The following is a 16,237-nucleotide window of genomic DNA, read 5'->3' as shown; positions in this document are numbered from 1 at the left end:
AGTGACCTAACCTTCATTGGTCCACACACATCAGAATGTATCAACTCAAGTGGCTCTGACCTTCTTGTAGGAGGATGGTTCATGAAAGAAACCCTTCTCTGTTTTCCAGCCAAGCAGTGAACACACTTGTCCAATCTAGCCTCCTTTACCCCAGAAAGCTTACTCTTCTTGGCAAGGTAATCAATCCCCTTCACACTCATGTGACCGAGTCGTTTATGCCACAATTCTGATACACATTCTTTTTCTACCACATTCACTGAATCATCAGAAACAGAACTTTGCAAAGAGTACAAGTTAGAATGCTTGTTACCTCGTGCAACAACCAGCGAGCCTTTAGTGATTTTCCAATGCCCATCACCAAAGAAACAACAGAAACCATCATCATCAAGTTTTCCTGTAGAAATAAGATTCAGTCTGATATCTGGTGCATGCTTGACATCTTTAAGTACCAAAATTGCGCCATTGCTTGTCTCAAGGCAAACTGTACTGGTACCCGTCACCTTCACCTGACCATCATCACCCATTCTGAGCTCTCCAAAGTCACCTGGAGTATATGAAGAAAAGAATTCCTTCCTTGGTGTAACATGGTAGGCTGCACCTGAATCCACAATCCAAGTTGTATCATGGCATGCAACGTTGATGGCGTTTTCATCACAGGCAACAAGTAAATATGTTCTAACTGTCGCAACTTGATTCCCGGTGTCACCATCTTTATTGTCTTGCTTCTTTTCTCTTTTCCACTTGAAGCAATATTTCTTGATGTGACCTTTCTTACCACAATAATGACATTCAATATCCTTGTACCTTGACCTTGACTTGCTTCTGCTTTTATCTCTACCCCTCTGACCCTTTTGCTTGTTTCTCCCCCTATCATCTGTAACCAAAATATCTGACTGAGAAGTAGATGTGTCTTGAGATCTTCTTCTTGCTTCTTCATTCAAGATACCACTCTTGACATATTCCATGGTCACAACACCGTTGGGAGCAGAATTGGTCAATGAAACTCGAAATGTTTCCCAAGAATCTGGTAGAGTATTAAGCAACCAGAGACCAAGTACCTCATCCTCAAATTTGATGCCCATACCAGACAATTGATCAAGAACGCCCTGAAAATCATTAACATGATCATTGATCAGTGTACCTTCCCTGTATCTTATATTCATCATCTGTTTCAGCAAAAACAATTTGTTATTGCCTGTCTTAGAAGCATACAGGGTCTCAAGTTTATTCCATAGGCTCCTGGCATGTGTCTCATTAATAATGTGGTTTAAAACATTATCTTCAACCCACTGTCGAATATATCCACAAACTTGTTGGTGCTCAAATTCCCACTCCTCATCTGACATATTTTCAGGCTTTGCACTTGCAAACACAGGTAGATGTAACTTTTTCACAAACAGGAGATCCTTCATCTTGGCTTTCCAAATGTGATAATTTCTACCATTCAATCGTACCATATTATTCATATTTGTTTCCATCTCAAATATATCCAATTAACAACCAAGGCTGTCAAAAATACCAAATCAACAACCAGGGCTCTGATACCACTTTGTTGGGAAAAATCCCACCTCCTGTGACAATTAAAAATCACAAGACCAACACGGTACACAAATACGAGATAATACACAATAGCCCAAAAATAAATATGAACACAAGAAACACAAGATTTACGTGGAAAACCCCAAAACCACGGGGAAAAACCACGGGCCACCAACAACAACAATTTCAACTATATCACAAATCTCGGGTACAAAGTTTTAGGCTACCACACGAGCCATACATCCACAAATCATCAAATACAACAACTCCTAGGCCAAAACATTCTTATAATATTCACAGGCTAAAAGGAATAATATCTCGTACTCAAAATATTCAACTACCACGAACAAGGTAAAATGAATACAAATATTACGAGATTATCCAAAGAGATGCCTGGAATAAATACAAGCTGACCTCAAATATTTGATGAAGATAGTACCCAAGAACTAGGCAAACCCACGACAAAATAGCACGGCAAAACTGCACCAAAGATGAAGGAGAAAATAGTTTGTTCCTTCTACTGATGAACCGCCGAACGCCAAAAGAAGAGGAAGAAGAAAAATGAGTTTTTCTTCCTCTGCTGAACTGCCGAACTCACTGCCTCTCTATGTTTTTTTTTTTTCTTCTGTTGGCCGAAAAAGAGAGAAGAATGGGAATAAAATTTCCTTCCTCTGCTGCCGACAACATACTGCCTCAAAGAATGGAAATAGTGCATGCTTACATGCCAAATATTCCACCACTTAGACAAAAGGTGATGCCACTACATTTTGTTTTTGTTTTATTATCTCCACTTGCTGCTTCCCATACCTTCCAATGCATTTAATATAGTAAATGCCACATAGGAGGGACCCAACACTGCAGCTTGATCCAAAATAGGAACAGCTAATCAGGTTAATGTTTCAAAAATTCGCTTTAAAAAAAATTAAGTAGGGATTGTAGATTAGGTTCATGAATACAAGTGAATTAGGCTGAGCTTGGAAATAGGAAAAATAATTTTTAGAAATTAATAAATTTTTTGAAAAATATTTTCATTTGTTAGTTTTTGACTAAAAGTTAGAAATCAATATGTTCTATACTTTCTCAAACATTTTCAGTCCAAAGAATCAAAACTTCTACCATTACCGTTCGAATCTAAACCAAAGGTTCAACCCACCTATTTGACGCAACTCATAGGGAGAGATAAAAAGCTAAGCATGGGATAGAAATTGGAAATTTTCTTTCAAATAAAAATCTGATGAGATATTTTCCCCCCATAATGGATTTTTTTTTCTTTGACTAGATTATACTTAGTGAATAATTATTTTCGTGATTTTAATGTTTCTTCTTTGATTATAATCAGTGTTGCAAAAATCTTCCCTAGGCGCTAGGCGTCGGTCAACCGCCTAGCGTATCACCTTAAATGGTGATCTAGGCGGCTGGCATAGGCCTCCTAGCTAGTCGCCCGATTAACTATTGTTCTTTTTTTTTAATGGGCTATTTCACTCAAAACAACATCATTTTTGAGCAAAATAACCCTAAATTGTACAAACTTTATATATTTTTTAGATTATTATTTAATATTTTAGTATTAACTAACAACTTTATAAAGAACAAAGATAATAAAATTTTAAAATATCCATATATTAAGTAAAATTTTAATAGAGTTTAATAGTTTTGTTAATCTGGAGTTAAAAATGCAAGTTTTTAGAAGAGTTAGTGGTGTATATATATTGCAACCTCAAAAAGTTAGGGACTAAAACTATTAGCAAAGAATAATTGAGGGACTAAAATTGCATTTTTCCCTTTAATTAACATTACAAATAATTTAACTCTTCTGATTTAGATACTAGTTTGGACTTTCGTGGTCATAATATTTAAACATAATTATATGTAGGAAAAATATTATTTTTGGTTATTGAGTTATACCATAAATACAGACTCCATCACTAAATTATACGCATGTCAATCTTTGACCTCTCAGTTTTGACTAAAGTGACGTTTTTAGTTCCTCATAGACTAAAGCATCTAACAATTTTTAAGCACAATACACTAATAGGTTCAAACATTGGAATTGTAATAGTAATAGGAATCAAATTGAAGCTTCTTGGTGTTCATATTAATGAAATCCCCAAATTGAAGTTTGTAACTCGATCTTCATATAAATAAGAGAAAATTGTCATTTTGGTCTACTGACTATAGGGGTCCTGTTAATTTCAGTCTGCGACTTTCAAAACTGTTAATTACATACCATGACTATTCAATTTTTATCAATTTTGGTCACTCCGGCTAAATTGGCGGCCAAATGTTGCCGGAAAGTTCAAAATCCTAAAATAATAAGGGTATTTTAGTCATTTCATGCTTTTTTTTCTTCTCTGGCGAGCTTCTTCTCCGGCGAGCTACCATATTATTTCCGGCGACATTGTTGATCCATGTCCACCAAACATTGGAGCGGAGAAAGGAATAATAATCTCTTCATATTCATCTTCCTCATCATCATCTAAACAACATTTCCGGGCGTGAGGCACGACCTGCGCCGTCGCCGTGGATGCCGTAGTCAAATTGAAATCCGGCAGTGTTTCTCGACCGCTTGCAAAGTGCTTCATCTTACCCAGACTTGGCGCGTCCTCGCAGTCGCGGAGCCTAGAGCTGTCGGCCGCCGAAGCATCAGATCTTCTCCCATGAAATATTTTCCCAATAGCCGCCGACGAAGACGATCTCTCCTAAAAGGACGTTGTAAGAGACCTGACATAGTCTTTCTTAGTAGGCAGCTGCTGCTTCTCGCCGCTTCTTTTTTGGTGCTGCATCTTCTTCTTGTGCTTGATTGAGAAGAAGAAAAAAAAAAGTTGTGGCCGGAAATAATATGTTAGCTCGCCGGAGAAGAAGAAAGAAGCGTGAAATGACTAAAATACCTTCATTATTTTAGGGTTTTGGACTTTTCGGCGACATTTGGCCGCCAATTTGGCCGGAGTGACCACAATTGATAAAAATTGAATAATCCTAGTATGCAATTAACAGTTTTGAAAGTCGTGTACTGAAATTAACATGATCCCTATAGTCAATAGACCAAAATGGCAATTTTCTCTATAAATAAGAAGAGGAAGATGAAGAAGAATACCTAAATTAAAGCAGCATTATATTAAGAAATCCCAGTAGTGTGTCTTCACCCTATTACCACAAGCAGATCAGATAGCTAAGCTTATCTCCACATGGCGGCTGAGGATGATGGTGGCGGCACTGTACTACTTCGATCTTCTTCTTCAATTCCTCCTTGCTTAGCTTGTTGCTGCTAAGAATTTTGTATTGTATGAGTGTGGATTTTGTTGTTCAACGGCAAACAGATCTGTTCGAATATTTGATATGAAATGCGTATGTATGTTGAGGGATCAAATTTTGTTGGAAGAAAAAAAATTTTGTTGGAAGAAGTGAGGCTAAAATAGCTCAGCTCAATATTATATTATGCCCACCATGTGTAGTGGCTAATTAAATAATTCAATCTCCATCGATCTCTCAGCTCGTCATGCTTTTAATTTAGATGGAAAAATCAGTTCAGATGAATAATAACACCAATTTTATACCACAAACCATAATACTTTATGATGCAACACATTACATATTCACCCAAATTCATTACACCAACAAACCCACAACAACTACAAAAACCATTGCTAGATTCATATATAACATATCCTCCTGCTATGCTATGCGAGAAACTGCTCTTATACCATATTGAGGGAATCATAACTATTCAATGATCTTCTTAACAAAAGACAAAAAAGTTAGTGATTTTATGTCAGCTGCATCTGTTTGATAGGCCTCGAACCAGACAGTGCATCTGTTTCCACTTGAAGCTTCCCTTGATACCTCGCCTTCAATTCACCTCTCGAATGGCCACTGCCTCCGCCACTTTGGGACATACCACCTTCATTCGGGACACACCATGCACCTCCATTTCTTCTCTCTTGTAATAAGTAAAAAAAGAAAACTTTTGGAGTATTGTTGATGAGTTGATGGATAATAGTACACTTATTAGCTTGCTCCATTTGCTCTCTCTTCACCCACTCTGTTACATGAATGTATCAGTATCAGTGCATTAGTGCATATCAAAAATCCCATAAGGATTTATACAGAAACAGCCCAAAGTGGTATATATCTGCTGCAACCAAAAAGAGCATCACTCATTCACTTGGATGCCATAATTCAAAAACATTGACAGTGTGACATTGCAAGTTCAAATTTATATAGTCTTTATAAGTTCAAAACTATCAATGCTCTATAATATTATGAAATTTGGATACTTAAATTAAACAACTTAAAATAATTAAGCACATTCAACTTAAAATAGCAAGACCAAACAGCTTTCAGAAAATCGTAAGCTCTTTCAGCAAACACACTCAAAAACTAAACTAATAAAAAGCAGAATAAGCAACAGTAGTTTACTAAGCTCTTTCCATCACCAACTTCTTCTGACAACCAGAAACCATTGCAGTTTACTAAAATATATTGAAACATTCTGGTCTAACACTTATCCAAGGACAAGCTTTTGAAAACAAGTGCTGTAATTTCCTCTTGTAAAATGGAAGTTTTACTACTAGTAATTATTTATTTCCTACACAACAAATTAAAATAGTACTACTAGTAATACTGTTCTAATAGCAATCTCCACATTGAGTATTCTTGATGAGTTGATGGATAACACTTATTCCATTTGTTCTCTCTTCACCCACTCTGTTACATGAAAATGGTTAGTAAACTGCTGCAACCAAGAAAACAAAAATTCATAAAGAATTATCAGTGACAGGGAGGGAATGTATCACTATCAGTGCATATCAAAAATATAATCCCATGAGGATTTATTTATACAGAAACAGCCCAAAGTGCTATCTGCTGCAACCAAAAAGAGCATCACTCATTCACTTGGATGCCATAATTCTAAAACATTGACACCAACATTGCAAGTACAAATTTATATTATTGTCTTTATAACTTCAAAGATGATACAAATCTATATTTATCAACACCCATTTCCGAACGAACATGGAAGGCATTTCCATAGTTGCTGTTTTGCTCTTCTTGAATCGACTTCGCGGAATCCAGAACGGAATCCGAACACCTGTTTAACTGAATCAGTGCTAGTGTGGTGATATTGGCAAAACCACTAGGGATCTCTCGCAAATACTTGCATTCACATATCTCTAAACATTCTAGCAGAGGGAAATGGTCACTCTCGGCACTCCAATGTTCCAACCATTCATATTCAATTACCAATCTTTTCAATTTACGGAACCCTTCCTCGGATGTCTCCCATATTTTGTCTTCCTTAACAATAGCATGTTTGAGTTTTAGAACCTCTAGATTCGGCAACAAACCAATAAGCCTCATATCATTCCATGCCAAACTAGTCAAGAAGAATTTGAGCTTCTTAAGATTTGGTAGAAAACTAGTTGCCCATGAGATGTCGCTACATGGAATATGGTTGAAATACCACCCTCTGATACTTAGCTCCTCAAGCTGCTCCAGGTGCTCAAAACTATAAAAACAATCTTGATTTTTTTCATCATATCTATCACAAACTCCCAATTTTTTTAAATTCGGAATCATTGTAAACAAATCCTTTGTACAGAGCTTAGAATTCAACCATGATATACTCTCTAAGTTTCTATGAACAACTGACAAAGATCCTAATGAATCAATCCGTTGAATGCAAAAATTCCTTAATAGTGGCATTTTCCAAATTCCATATGCATCAAAGGAATCCAATGCTCCATGAACAATAAAGCTTTGCATATTCCAATGCTCAAAGAGCTCCAAATGAAAATATGTGGGGCAATGGCTATACATTATAGACCTCAAAGATAAGTATCTCAAATGAATAAGATTTGCAAGTGCATATATTACACCATGTTCACAGGAAGGCATACTCTCTATGTCTACTACTCTTAGTAGTTTGAAGCTTGAATATAGACTTTCCACGCTTCCAAGGTAATCAACATGAGGATGGTGAATGGAATGTGATCTGTAAAAGCACTCTGCAGAAGGATGTAGAGTAAACACGGATGTTCTTCCCATCCAACGACAAGAGATTTTCTTCTTGTAAACTGGATGATTTTTATCATCAACTTCATTCACGAGATTTTCATATCGAGCTTCTCTCAAACACAAATCACGCAACAGGTCATGTATTCTTATTGTCTTCATTTTACCATTGTAGCTCTGTTTGCTAACAAAAACAAGACTTCTATCAACAAGATCTTGCAAGCATTTCATGGCCACTTCCTCCATATTTCGATGGTCCTCTGCCCTCAAAAATCCCTCTGCCGCCCACAACCTAACCAACTTCTTCACATGTATCTCACAGTCTTCGGGGAAAACTCCAAAATATAGAAAACAGGCTTTCAAGTGGTGTGGTAATTGGTTGTAACTCAAATATAGTATTCTGGAACATGCATCATTAGAATCACTAATTACATATCTACTCACATTTTCTGCAACATTATTCCACTTCTCCACTGCCGCCTCTGTCTTGGAGAGAAGACTAGCTATTACAATAATAGCTAGAGGTAATCCATTACATTTCTCCACTATCTTTCTACTAATTTGCTCAAACACTGAAACAAATTTTGTTTGACCAAACACATTGCAAAAGAGATTCCAACTTTCATTGACATCTAAGAAAGACATATTAATGGTAGAGTTACCTGCATATTCAACCACCTCCTTGTACCGAGAAGTCAGTAGTATATGGCTTCCTTTATTATCATCTGGAAAGCACCTTTGCACACTATCCCAAGCTTCTTTGCTCCATATGTCATCCATCACTATCAAATATCTTTGACCCATCAAGTGTTTACGCAGACTTGCTGCTAATTCGCTTGTGTCATTGCTGCTTTGTTTATCACTTGATGCACTAACACAACCAACAAGGCATTGGAGCATTTGTAGCAGATTATACTCATGAGATACAGTAACCCATGCTCGTTTGTCAAAATGAAGAGTGATAGATGAATCTTCATAAACTTTGCGAGCTAAAGTGGTCTTGCCTATTCCGCCCATGCCTACAATTGATACAACTTGTAGCTTCTTTGCTGATTGTCGGGTGAGCTGATCCATTATCGTCTTGAACTCCTCGTTGCATCCGACCATTGTACTGTCAAACTTTATTGAAGCGTTTTTGGACAATTTATTCACAGTAATATTATTCTCGTGTTCTAGATCAGGCTGTGATGATGTTGAACCATGGAGTAGTCCTCTTTGTCGCATTCTTTCACTTTGTGATGGACCCTTTGCAAGCTGCTTTTCACTTTGAATGTTAATCAACTTCTTCTTGAGGTAATCAGTCTGTTTTACAGCTTGAATGAAGATTTCATGAAGCCTGAGGAGGCAAGCAACACGCTTCGCCCAACCCTTTGCCTCTAGATAAATGTTAGTCAACTCCATCTCAATCCTTTCTTCAGCTTCGAATGCTGCATCTCTGATCTCTGCCTCTACATCTTTCATCACCCCCGCATCATCATAGTCCATCTCAGATTTCTCACGACTTTCTTGAAGGAAACTAAGATTTCTATGGAGAGAGACCATCTTTGGTTTATACATAAGAGGCAGGCGCGGTTGTGATTGCAAGAAGTGTAGATGGAGTGTTCCTTTAAGCGAAGTTACAGCTGCATAAGCCATTTGCGTCTGTCTATGTTGTAACTGATCAGAGCAGAACAAAGAAGAAATGAAAGATGTGATGCAATTTAGAATGGAATTCTCATATCAACGCAAAAGTCTAAACCTCACAATTATAGCCAAAAATTTATGTTTTGATTATTTAATATCAAATATTGGTATCCTATAGCAATTATATATGTCCAATTATTTTAATTAACGGAAAAAAATGTAATTTTAGTCCCTTAATTTTTTCTTGCTAGCGGTTTTATTAGTCCCTAACTTTTTGTTGTAGCAATATATACAACTTAACTCTTCAAAAATGTTGCAATTTGAACCCTAGAGCAACGAAACAATTAAATTCCATTAAAATTATACTTTGTATTTGAGTATTTTAGTACTTTTTAATATTTCTTCTTTAATTTTAATTTCATTTGTAAAAAAAAAAAAACATTATTTAACAGGATCTGTTTTGTGTTTATCGGCAAATTATTGCATGGACCATGGTCCACACAGCTGTGTGAACCAAAAATAAAAAGTACATTATTTTTGTACTGAAGGTACATTATTTTNTCTGTTTTGTGTTTATCGGCAAATTATTGCATGGACCATGGTCCACACAGCTGTGTGAACCAAAAATAAAAAGTACATTATTTTTGTACTGAAGGTACATTATTTTTGTACTGTAGGTACATTATTTGATAATATATATCAAATAATATACCTTCAGTACAAAAATAATGTACCTTAAAATAATGTACCTACAGTACAAAAATAATGTACATTCAGTACAAAAATAATGTACTTTTTATTTTTGGTCCACACAGCTGTGTGGACCATGGTTCATGCAATAATGATCTGTGTTTATCGAAGCCGTCCATCTCCAGATTGATCCAAAATAGGAACAGCTAATCAGGTTTAAGAAAAATTNTCTGTTTTGTGTTTATCGGCAAATTATTGCATGGACCATGGTTCATGCAATAATGATCTGTGTTTATCGAAGCCGTCCATCTCCAGATTGATCCAAAATAGGAACAGCTAATCAGGTTTAAGAAAAATTAAGTAGGGATTGTAGATCATGTTCATGAATACAAGCGAATAAGGGTGAGCTTGGAAATAGGAAAAATAAATTTTAAAAAATACTCCGTAATTAATTTTTAAAAAAATATTTTCACTTGTTAGTGTTTTGCTAAAGGTTAAAAATCAGTCTTTTTTTTATTTAGTTAAAAAGTAAAAATATTACGGAGTATAATTTTCTNATTGATCCAAAATAGGAACAGCTAATCAGGTTTAAGAAAAATTAAGTAGGGATTGTAGATCATGTTCATGAATACAAGCGAATAAGGGTGAGCTTGGAAATAGGAAAAATAAATTTTAAAAAATACTCCGTAATTAATTTTTAAAAAAATATTTTCACTTGTTAGTGTTTTGCTAAAGGTTAAAAATCAGTCTTTTTTTTATTTAGTTAAAAAGTAAAAATATTACGGAGTATAATTTTCTGTTTGATTCATTTTTAAAAAGTTTGAACAATTTTATTACAAAGCTATTTCTTATAAAATATAAAATATAAAATATTTTAATAATGATAATAATTACTCCCTTCGTCCTTCTTCCGTCTTATCATTCTATGTGTTTGATTCGGTTAATAGGTTAACAATATATTTGAAATCTTCAAAGTTTAAACATACATTTAGTATAGAGCAAATTACCAAAATGGTCCCTCGACTATGTCGATTTCTCCAATTTGGTCCTACTCATTTTGACTTGGCTAATTCCATCCTTCGACTATCAAAATTTTAACCGTTTTAGTCCTCCGGTCACTTAGACAGCTTATTTTGAGGGATATTATTGGAACTTCACTTAGCACTGACTGGCTTTCCTCCGATAATGCTTGGATTTTGATTGTTTTCCGACTTTTATGGTTTATTTAATTAGTGAGTTTTTGTTGCTTTGGATCAATATGATTTATGAGACTACAAGTTTGTCTCTTTTGGCCTTCTCAAATAATAAACAAAGATGGCGCTTTCCATGCTTCTCGACGGTAACGACACGGCGGATGGATGCAATTCCATGTCTCCGCTAAATATAATCTGCATCCTATATTAATAGCTTGGGACACAGATAGTTAGGGTTTTTCATACCCTCAAATTGCTTTGCAGCAAAAAATTGAGTCGATTCACAGCAACCCTTTCTTTGTTCTTGCTCTCTACTTCTTTCATTCTCTCAAATTTCTTCCATTCTCCATCAAATCTATCTCCCTTCGCCATCTTCTCTCTTTGGTGACCGGAGGACTAAAACGGTTAAAATTTTGATAGTCGAAGGATGGAATTAGCCAAGTCAAAATAAGTAGGACCAAATTGGTGAAATCGATATAGTCGAGGGACCATTTTGGTAATTTACTCTTTAGTATATAAATATCCAACATATTGTCAGGTAGATATTTAAAAAAAATATGTTTTAATTTTTTCTCCGAGGAATCCCCAAATTGAAGCTTCTTGGTGTTCATATTAATGAAATCCCCAAATTGAAGTTTGTAGCTCGATCTTCATATAAATAAGAACAGTAAGAAGAAGAAGAATACCTAAATTAAAGCAGCATTAAGAAATCCCAGCCTCTTCACCCTATCACCATAACCAGGTAGCTAAGCTTATCTCCACATGGCGGTAATTGAGTCCTTCAACAAAACAGATGGCGGCTGAGGATGATATGATGATGGCGGCACTGTACTTCTTCTTCTTCTTCAATTCCTCCTTACTTAGCTTGTTGCTGCTAAGGATTTTGTATTGTATGGCTGTGGATTTTGTTGTTCGACGGCAAACAGATCTGTTCGAACATGGCGTTCATTTGATATGAAATGCCCATATGTTGAGAATTCAGGTAGGTGCAATTTGATAAGAAGAGGGGTCAAATTTTCTTGGAAGAAGTGAGCCTAAAATACCTCATTATTATGTTATATTATATTATGCCCATCATGTGCATACCTCAAATTCATTAACTTAATACTTAATTTCCCATCTCTCAGCTCGTCATGTGATTAAGGCAGCGCAACTGGAGTACTTCAACATATAATCCACGCATTGCACTCTCTGCTTTTAGATGGAAAAATCAGTTCAGATGAAGAAACCATATTTTATGATGCAAAACAGTAAGAATTGAGCCAAATTCATTACAACAACAAACCCACAACAACTACAAAAACCATTGGTATCTTCATATATAGCAGATCCTCCTGCTATGTTATGCGAGAGAGTACTTTTATGATGTACTGAGGGAATGATAATCATTCTTTACAATCAGAATGAAAAATTAACTCCGAGCCAACATGTGAATAGTACGATTCGCTGATCGTTTAGAAAAAGACACAAAAGTATGTGGAAATTTTATGTTAGCTAAGATAAGATAAAATGAGGACTCGTCATTGTCATTTGATAAGCCTCGAACCACCGACAGTGCATCTGTTTCCACTTGAAGCTTCCCTTGATACCTCCCTCGTCTTCACCCAGCTGAGCACATCCCGAATGGCCACTGCCTCCGCCAAGTACTTTGGAAGAGTAGACTCGCTCCTATCGAAGGTATAGTGGCAGGCGCGATAAAGGTCCCATAAGGATTTATATAGAAACAGCCCAAAGTTCTATCTGCTGCAACCAAAAAGAACATCACTCAATCACTTGGATATATGACATGATTGAAAAACATTGACAGCAAGATTGCAAGTTCAAAGTTATATTGTCTTTATAACTTCAAAACTACCAATGCTATATATATATATATATATTATGAAATTTGGATACTTTAATTAAACTTCGAATAATTAAGCACATTCAAGTGAATAACATTTTTCTTATGGGAAGTTGCCATTTTATCTGCTTTCAAAAATCTATTCTCAAAATAGTTCCATATACTCCTTAAAATAGCAAGACCAAACAGCTTTCAGAAGATCGTAAGCTCTTTCTGCAAACACACTCAAAAACTAAAATAATAAAAAGCAGAATAAGCAACACCAGTTTACTAAGCTCTTTCAATCAACAACTTCTTCTGACAAGCAGAAACCATTGCACAGTTTACTAAAATATATAATAGTATGATCTGCAACAGAGTATTCAATCTGCCAAATACCTGCCTATTCCACCAAAAGATCACTCTCTTCCTCCACATCCCATTCTTCCTATTTGTTGTTTACACGTTTCGTCTGCAATCCATAAATTAAGTAAAAAAAAAAAAGGTGAGCACACAACAGTTAGATAGGTAAGGAAATATGAGATAGAAGTGATGAGAGGAAACAGATGAGATATGATGGCCATGAAGAATTCAAGTAGCATGAAGTAAGTGCATGTTATATGGTCACACATATAATATATTAGAGTTGAGGGATAGACAGAGACCATAATGTTTTCCGAACGAACAAGGAGGGCATTTCCATAGTTGTATTGCTCTTCTTGAATCAACTTTGCTGAAGCCAAAACAGAATCAAGACACCAGCTTAACTGAATCAGTGCTAGTGTGGTGATATCCGCAAATCCACTAGGAATCTCTTGCAAAGAAAGGCAATGACGCAACTCTAAACATTCTAACACAGGGAAATTGTCACCCACAGCATTCCAACGCTCCAAAATTGTATCTTCAATTACCAATCTTTTCAATTGACGGAACCCTTCCTTGGATGGCTCCCACATTCTGTCATCAAGAGCAATAGCACATATCAGTTTTAGAACCTCTAGATTCGGCAACATACCAATAAGCCACATAGCATTCCATGGCAAATTAGTATCCATGAACTTGAGCTTCTTAAGATTTGGTAGAAAACTAGTTGCCCATGAGATGCCGCTACATGGAATACGGTTGAGAGAATGCCACTTTCTGATGCTTAGCTTCTCAAGCTGCCCCAAGTGCACAAAATTATAAAAACAATCTAGATTGTTTTCATCGACTCCACCATCAATCCCCAATTTTTTTAAATTTGGAATCCTTGTAAACAGATCCTTTGTACAGAGCTTAGGATGCAACCAAGATATACTCTCTAAGTTTCTATGAACAACTGGCAAAGTTCCTAAAGAAACAATCCGTTCAATGCAAATATTCCTTAATAGTGGCATTTTACAAATTCCAGATGCCTTAGAGAAATCCAACGTAACATCATCTCCGCAAATAATAAAGCTTTGTATATTCCAATACTCAAAGAGCTCTAAATCAAAATATTCAGTGCCATTAAGTACTAAATTCCTTAAATTCCTCAAAGCCAAGTATCTCAAATGAATAAGATTTGCCAGCGCATTTAGTACCCTAAATCCATATGAACACATCCATTCTATATCTACTACTCTTAGTAGTTTGAAGTGTGAAAATAGGCGTTCCACACTTTCAGAATTATAAGAGTAAACACCATATGGATAATGTAAGGAATGTGATTTGTGAAAGCACTTTGTCAAAGGAAGTAGATCAAACCCTGATGCTGCTCTTATCCAACGACAAGAGATTTTCTTCTTGTAAAATGGAAGTTTTTCATCTCCAATGATATTCAAGAGATTTTCATGTTGAGCTTCCCTCAAAAATGGAAAGTTTTCATCTCCAATGACATTCAAGAGATTTTCATGTCGAGCTTCTCTCAAACACAAATCACGCAACAAGTCATGTATTCTTACTGTCTTCATTTTTCCATTGTAACTCTGTTTGCTAACAAAAATAAGACTTCTACCAACAAGATCTTGCAAGCATTCCATGGCCACTTCCTCCATATTTTGATGGTCCACTGCTCTCAAAAATCCTTCTGCCACCCACAACCTAACCAACTTCTTCACATGGATCTCATAGTCTTCCGAGAAAACTCCAAAATATAGAAAACAAGCTTTTAAGTGGTGCGGTAATTGGTTGTAACTCAAATATAGTATTTTGGAGCATGCATCATTAGAATCACCAATTACATATCTACTCACATTTTCTGCAACATTCACCCACTTTTCCACTATCTCACCTGTATGAAAGAGAAGACTAGCTACTACAATAATAGCTAGAGGTAATCCTTCACATTTGTTCACTATGTCTTTACCAATTTGCTCAAACACTAAAAGAAATTTCGTTTTACCAAACACATTGCAAAAGAGATTCCAACTTTCATTGGCATCTAAGAAAGGCATGTTGATGGTAGAGTTACTTGATGAGCTTACATATTCAGCCACCTCCCTAAGTCGAGAAGTCAGTAGTATACGACTTCCATTATTGTCATCTGGAAAGCATCTTTGCACACTATCCCAAGCTTCTTTGCTCCATATATCATCTATCACTATCAAATATCTCTGCTCCTTCAAGTGTTTGCGCAGACTTTCTGCTAAGTTGTCATCTCTTTGTTCATGGAGTACATCATTTGATGCTACATTAACACAACCAATAAGGCATTGGAGCATTTGTTCCACGTTATACTCTTGAGATACGGTAACCCATGCTCGTTTGTCAAAATGAGAAGTAATTGATGAATCTTCATAGACTTTCCGAGCTAAAGTGGTCTTCCCAATTCCTCCCATGCCTACAATTGATACAACTTGTAGTTGCTTTGCTGATTGTCGGGTGAGCTGATCCATTATCGTCTTGAACTCCTCGTCGCATCCGACCATTCCTCTGTCAAACTTTATTGAAGCGTTTTTGGAAAATGTACTCGCAGTAATATTATTCTCGCGTTCTAGATCAGACTGTGATGATGTTGAACCATGGAGTAGTCCTCTTTGTGGCATCCTTTCACCTTGTGATGGAACCTTTGCAAGCTGCTTTTCACTAATTTTAATCAACTTCTTCTTGAGGTAATCAGTCTGTATTACAGCTTGAATGAAGATTCCATGAAGCCTGAGGCAAGCAAGACTCTTCGTCCAACCCTTTGTTAGATATATGGTAGTCAACTCCACCTCAATCCCTTCTTCAGCTTTGAACGCTACATCTCTCATCTCTGCCTCAAAATCTTTCATCGCCGAATTATCATAGGCATAGGCGATCTCAGATTTCTCAAGAAATTCTTGGAGCAAACCAAGATTTTCATGGAGAGAAATTATTTGTTGTTTGTATTGAAGAGGCAAGCGTGGTTGTGGTTGCA

The 16,237-nt window shown here is 36.2% G+C and overlaps 2 protein-coding genes across 3 annotated transcripts; both read right to left on the bottom strand.

Moving 5' to 3' along the window:
• Window positions 1-5,862: 5,862 nt before the first annotated feature.
• LOC115996185 (putative late blight resistance protein homolog R1B-16) lies at window positions 5,863-12,236 on the bottom strand. 2 transcript variants are annotated; one of them, XM_031235330.1, is made up of 3 exons: window positions 12,144-12,236; window positions 11,744-11,985; window positions 5,863-9,207 (listed from the first exon to the last, which is right to left on the bottom strand). In XM_031235330.1, the coding sequence occupies exon 3, from the start codon at window positions 9,184-9,186 to the stop codon at window positions 6,496-6,498; it is 2,691 nt and encodes an 896-aa protein (XP_031091190.1). In that variant the 5' UTR covers window positions 9,187-9,207; window positions 11,744-11,985; window positions 12,144-12,236; the 3' UTR covers window positions 5,863-6,495. The 2 variants fall into 2 exon arrangements, with proteins under 2 accessions (XP_031091190.1, XP_031091188.1); XM_031235328.1 differs by lacking the exon at window positions 12,144-12,236 and having other exon boundaries at window positions 11,744-12,026.
• Window positions 12,237-12,352: 116 nt separating this feature from the next.
• On the bottom strand, window positions 12,353-16,237 carry LOC115996186 (putative late blight resistance protein homolog R1A-4). The gene is made up of 4 exons (XM_031235331.1): window positions 14,719-16,237; window positions 13,545-14,658; window positions 13,279-13,351; window positions 12,353-12,800 (listed from the first exon to the last, which is right to left on the bottom strand). The coding sequence occupies exons 1-3, from the start codon at window positions 16,110-16,112 to the stop codon at window positions 13,328-13,330; spliced, it is 2,532 nt and encodes an 843-aa protein (XP_031091191.1). The 5' UTR covers window positions 16,113-16,237; the 3' UTR covers window positions 12,353-12,800; window positions 13,279-13,327.

This window comes from Ipomoea triloba, chromosome 11 (genome assembly GCF_003576645.1).
Source record: "Ipomoea triloba cultivar NCNSP0323 chromosome 11, ASM357664v1".
NCBI classification, from domain to species: domain Eukaryota; kingdom Viridiplantae; phylum Streptophyta; class Magnoliopsida; order Solanales; family Convolvulaceae; genus Ipomoea; species Ipomoea triloba.
The sequence above is the reverse complement of the archived record's forward strand: the minus strand, read 5'-3'. Positions and strand labels throughout refer to the sequence as shown.

Excerpts from the sequence above, each read along its gene's own strand:
- LOC115996185 (XM_031235330.1), bottom strand. The coding sequence starts at position 9,186 with ATGGCTTATGCAGCTGTAACTTCGCTTAAAGGAACACTCCATCTACAC.
- LOC115996186 (XM_031235331.1), bottom strand. The coding sequence starts at position 16,112 with ATGAAAGATTTTGAGGCAGAGATGAGAGATGTAGCGTTCAAAGCTGAA. Across the intron at positions 14,659-14,718 it reads AATGTCATTGGAGATGAAAA|ACTTCCATTTTACAAGAAGA; the intron begins CTTTCCATTTTT and ends TGGAGATGAAAA. Across the intron at positions 13,352-13,544 it reads TTCGTTCGGAAAACATTATG|ACGAAACGTGTAAACAACAA; the intron begins GTCTCTGTCTAT and ends TATGGATTGCAG.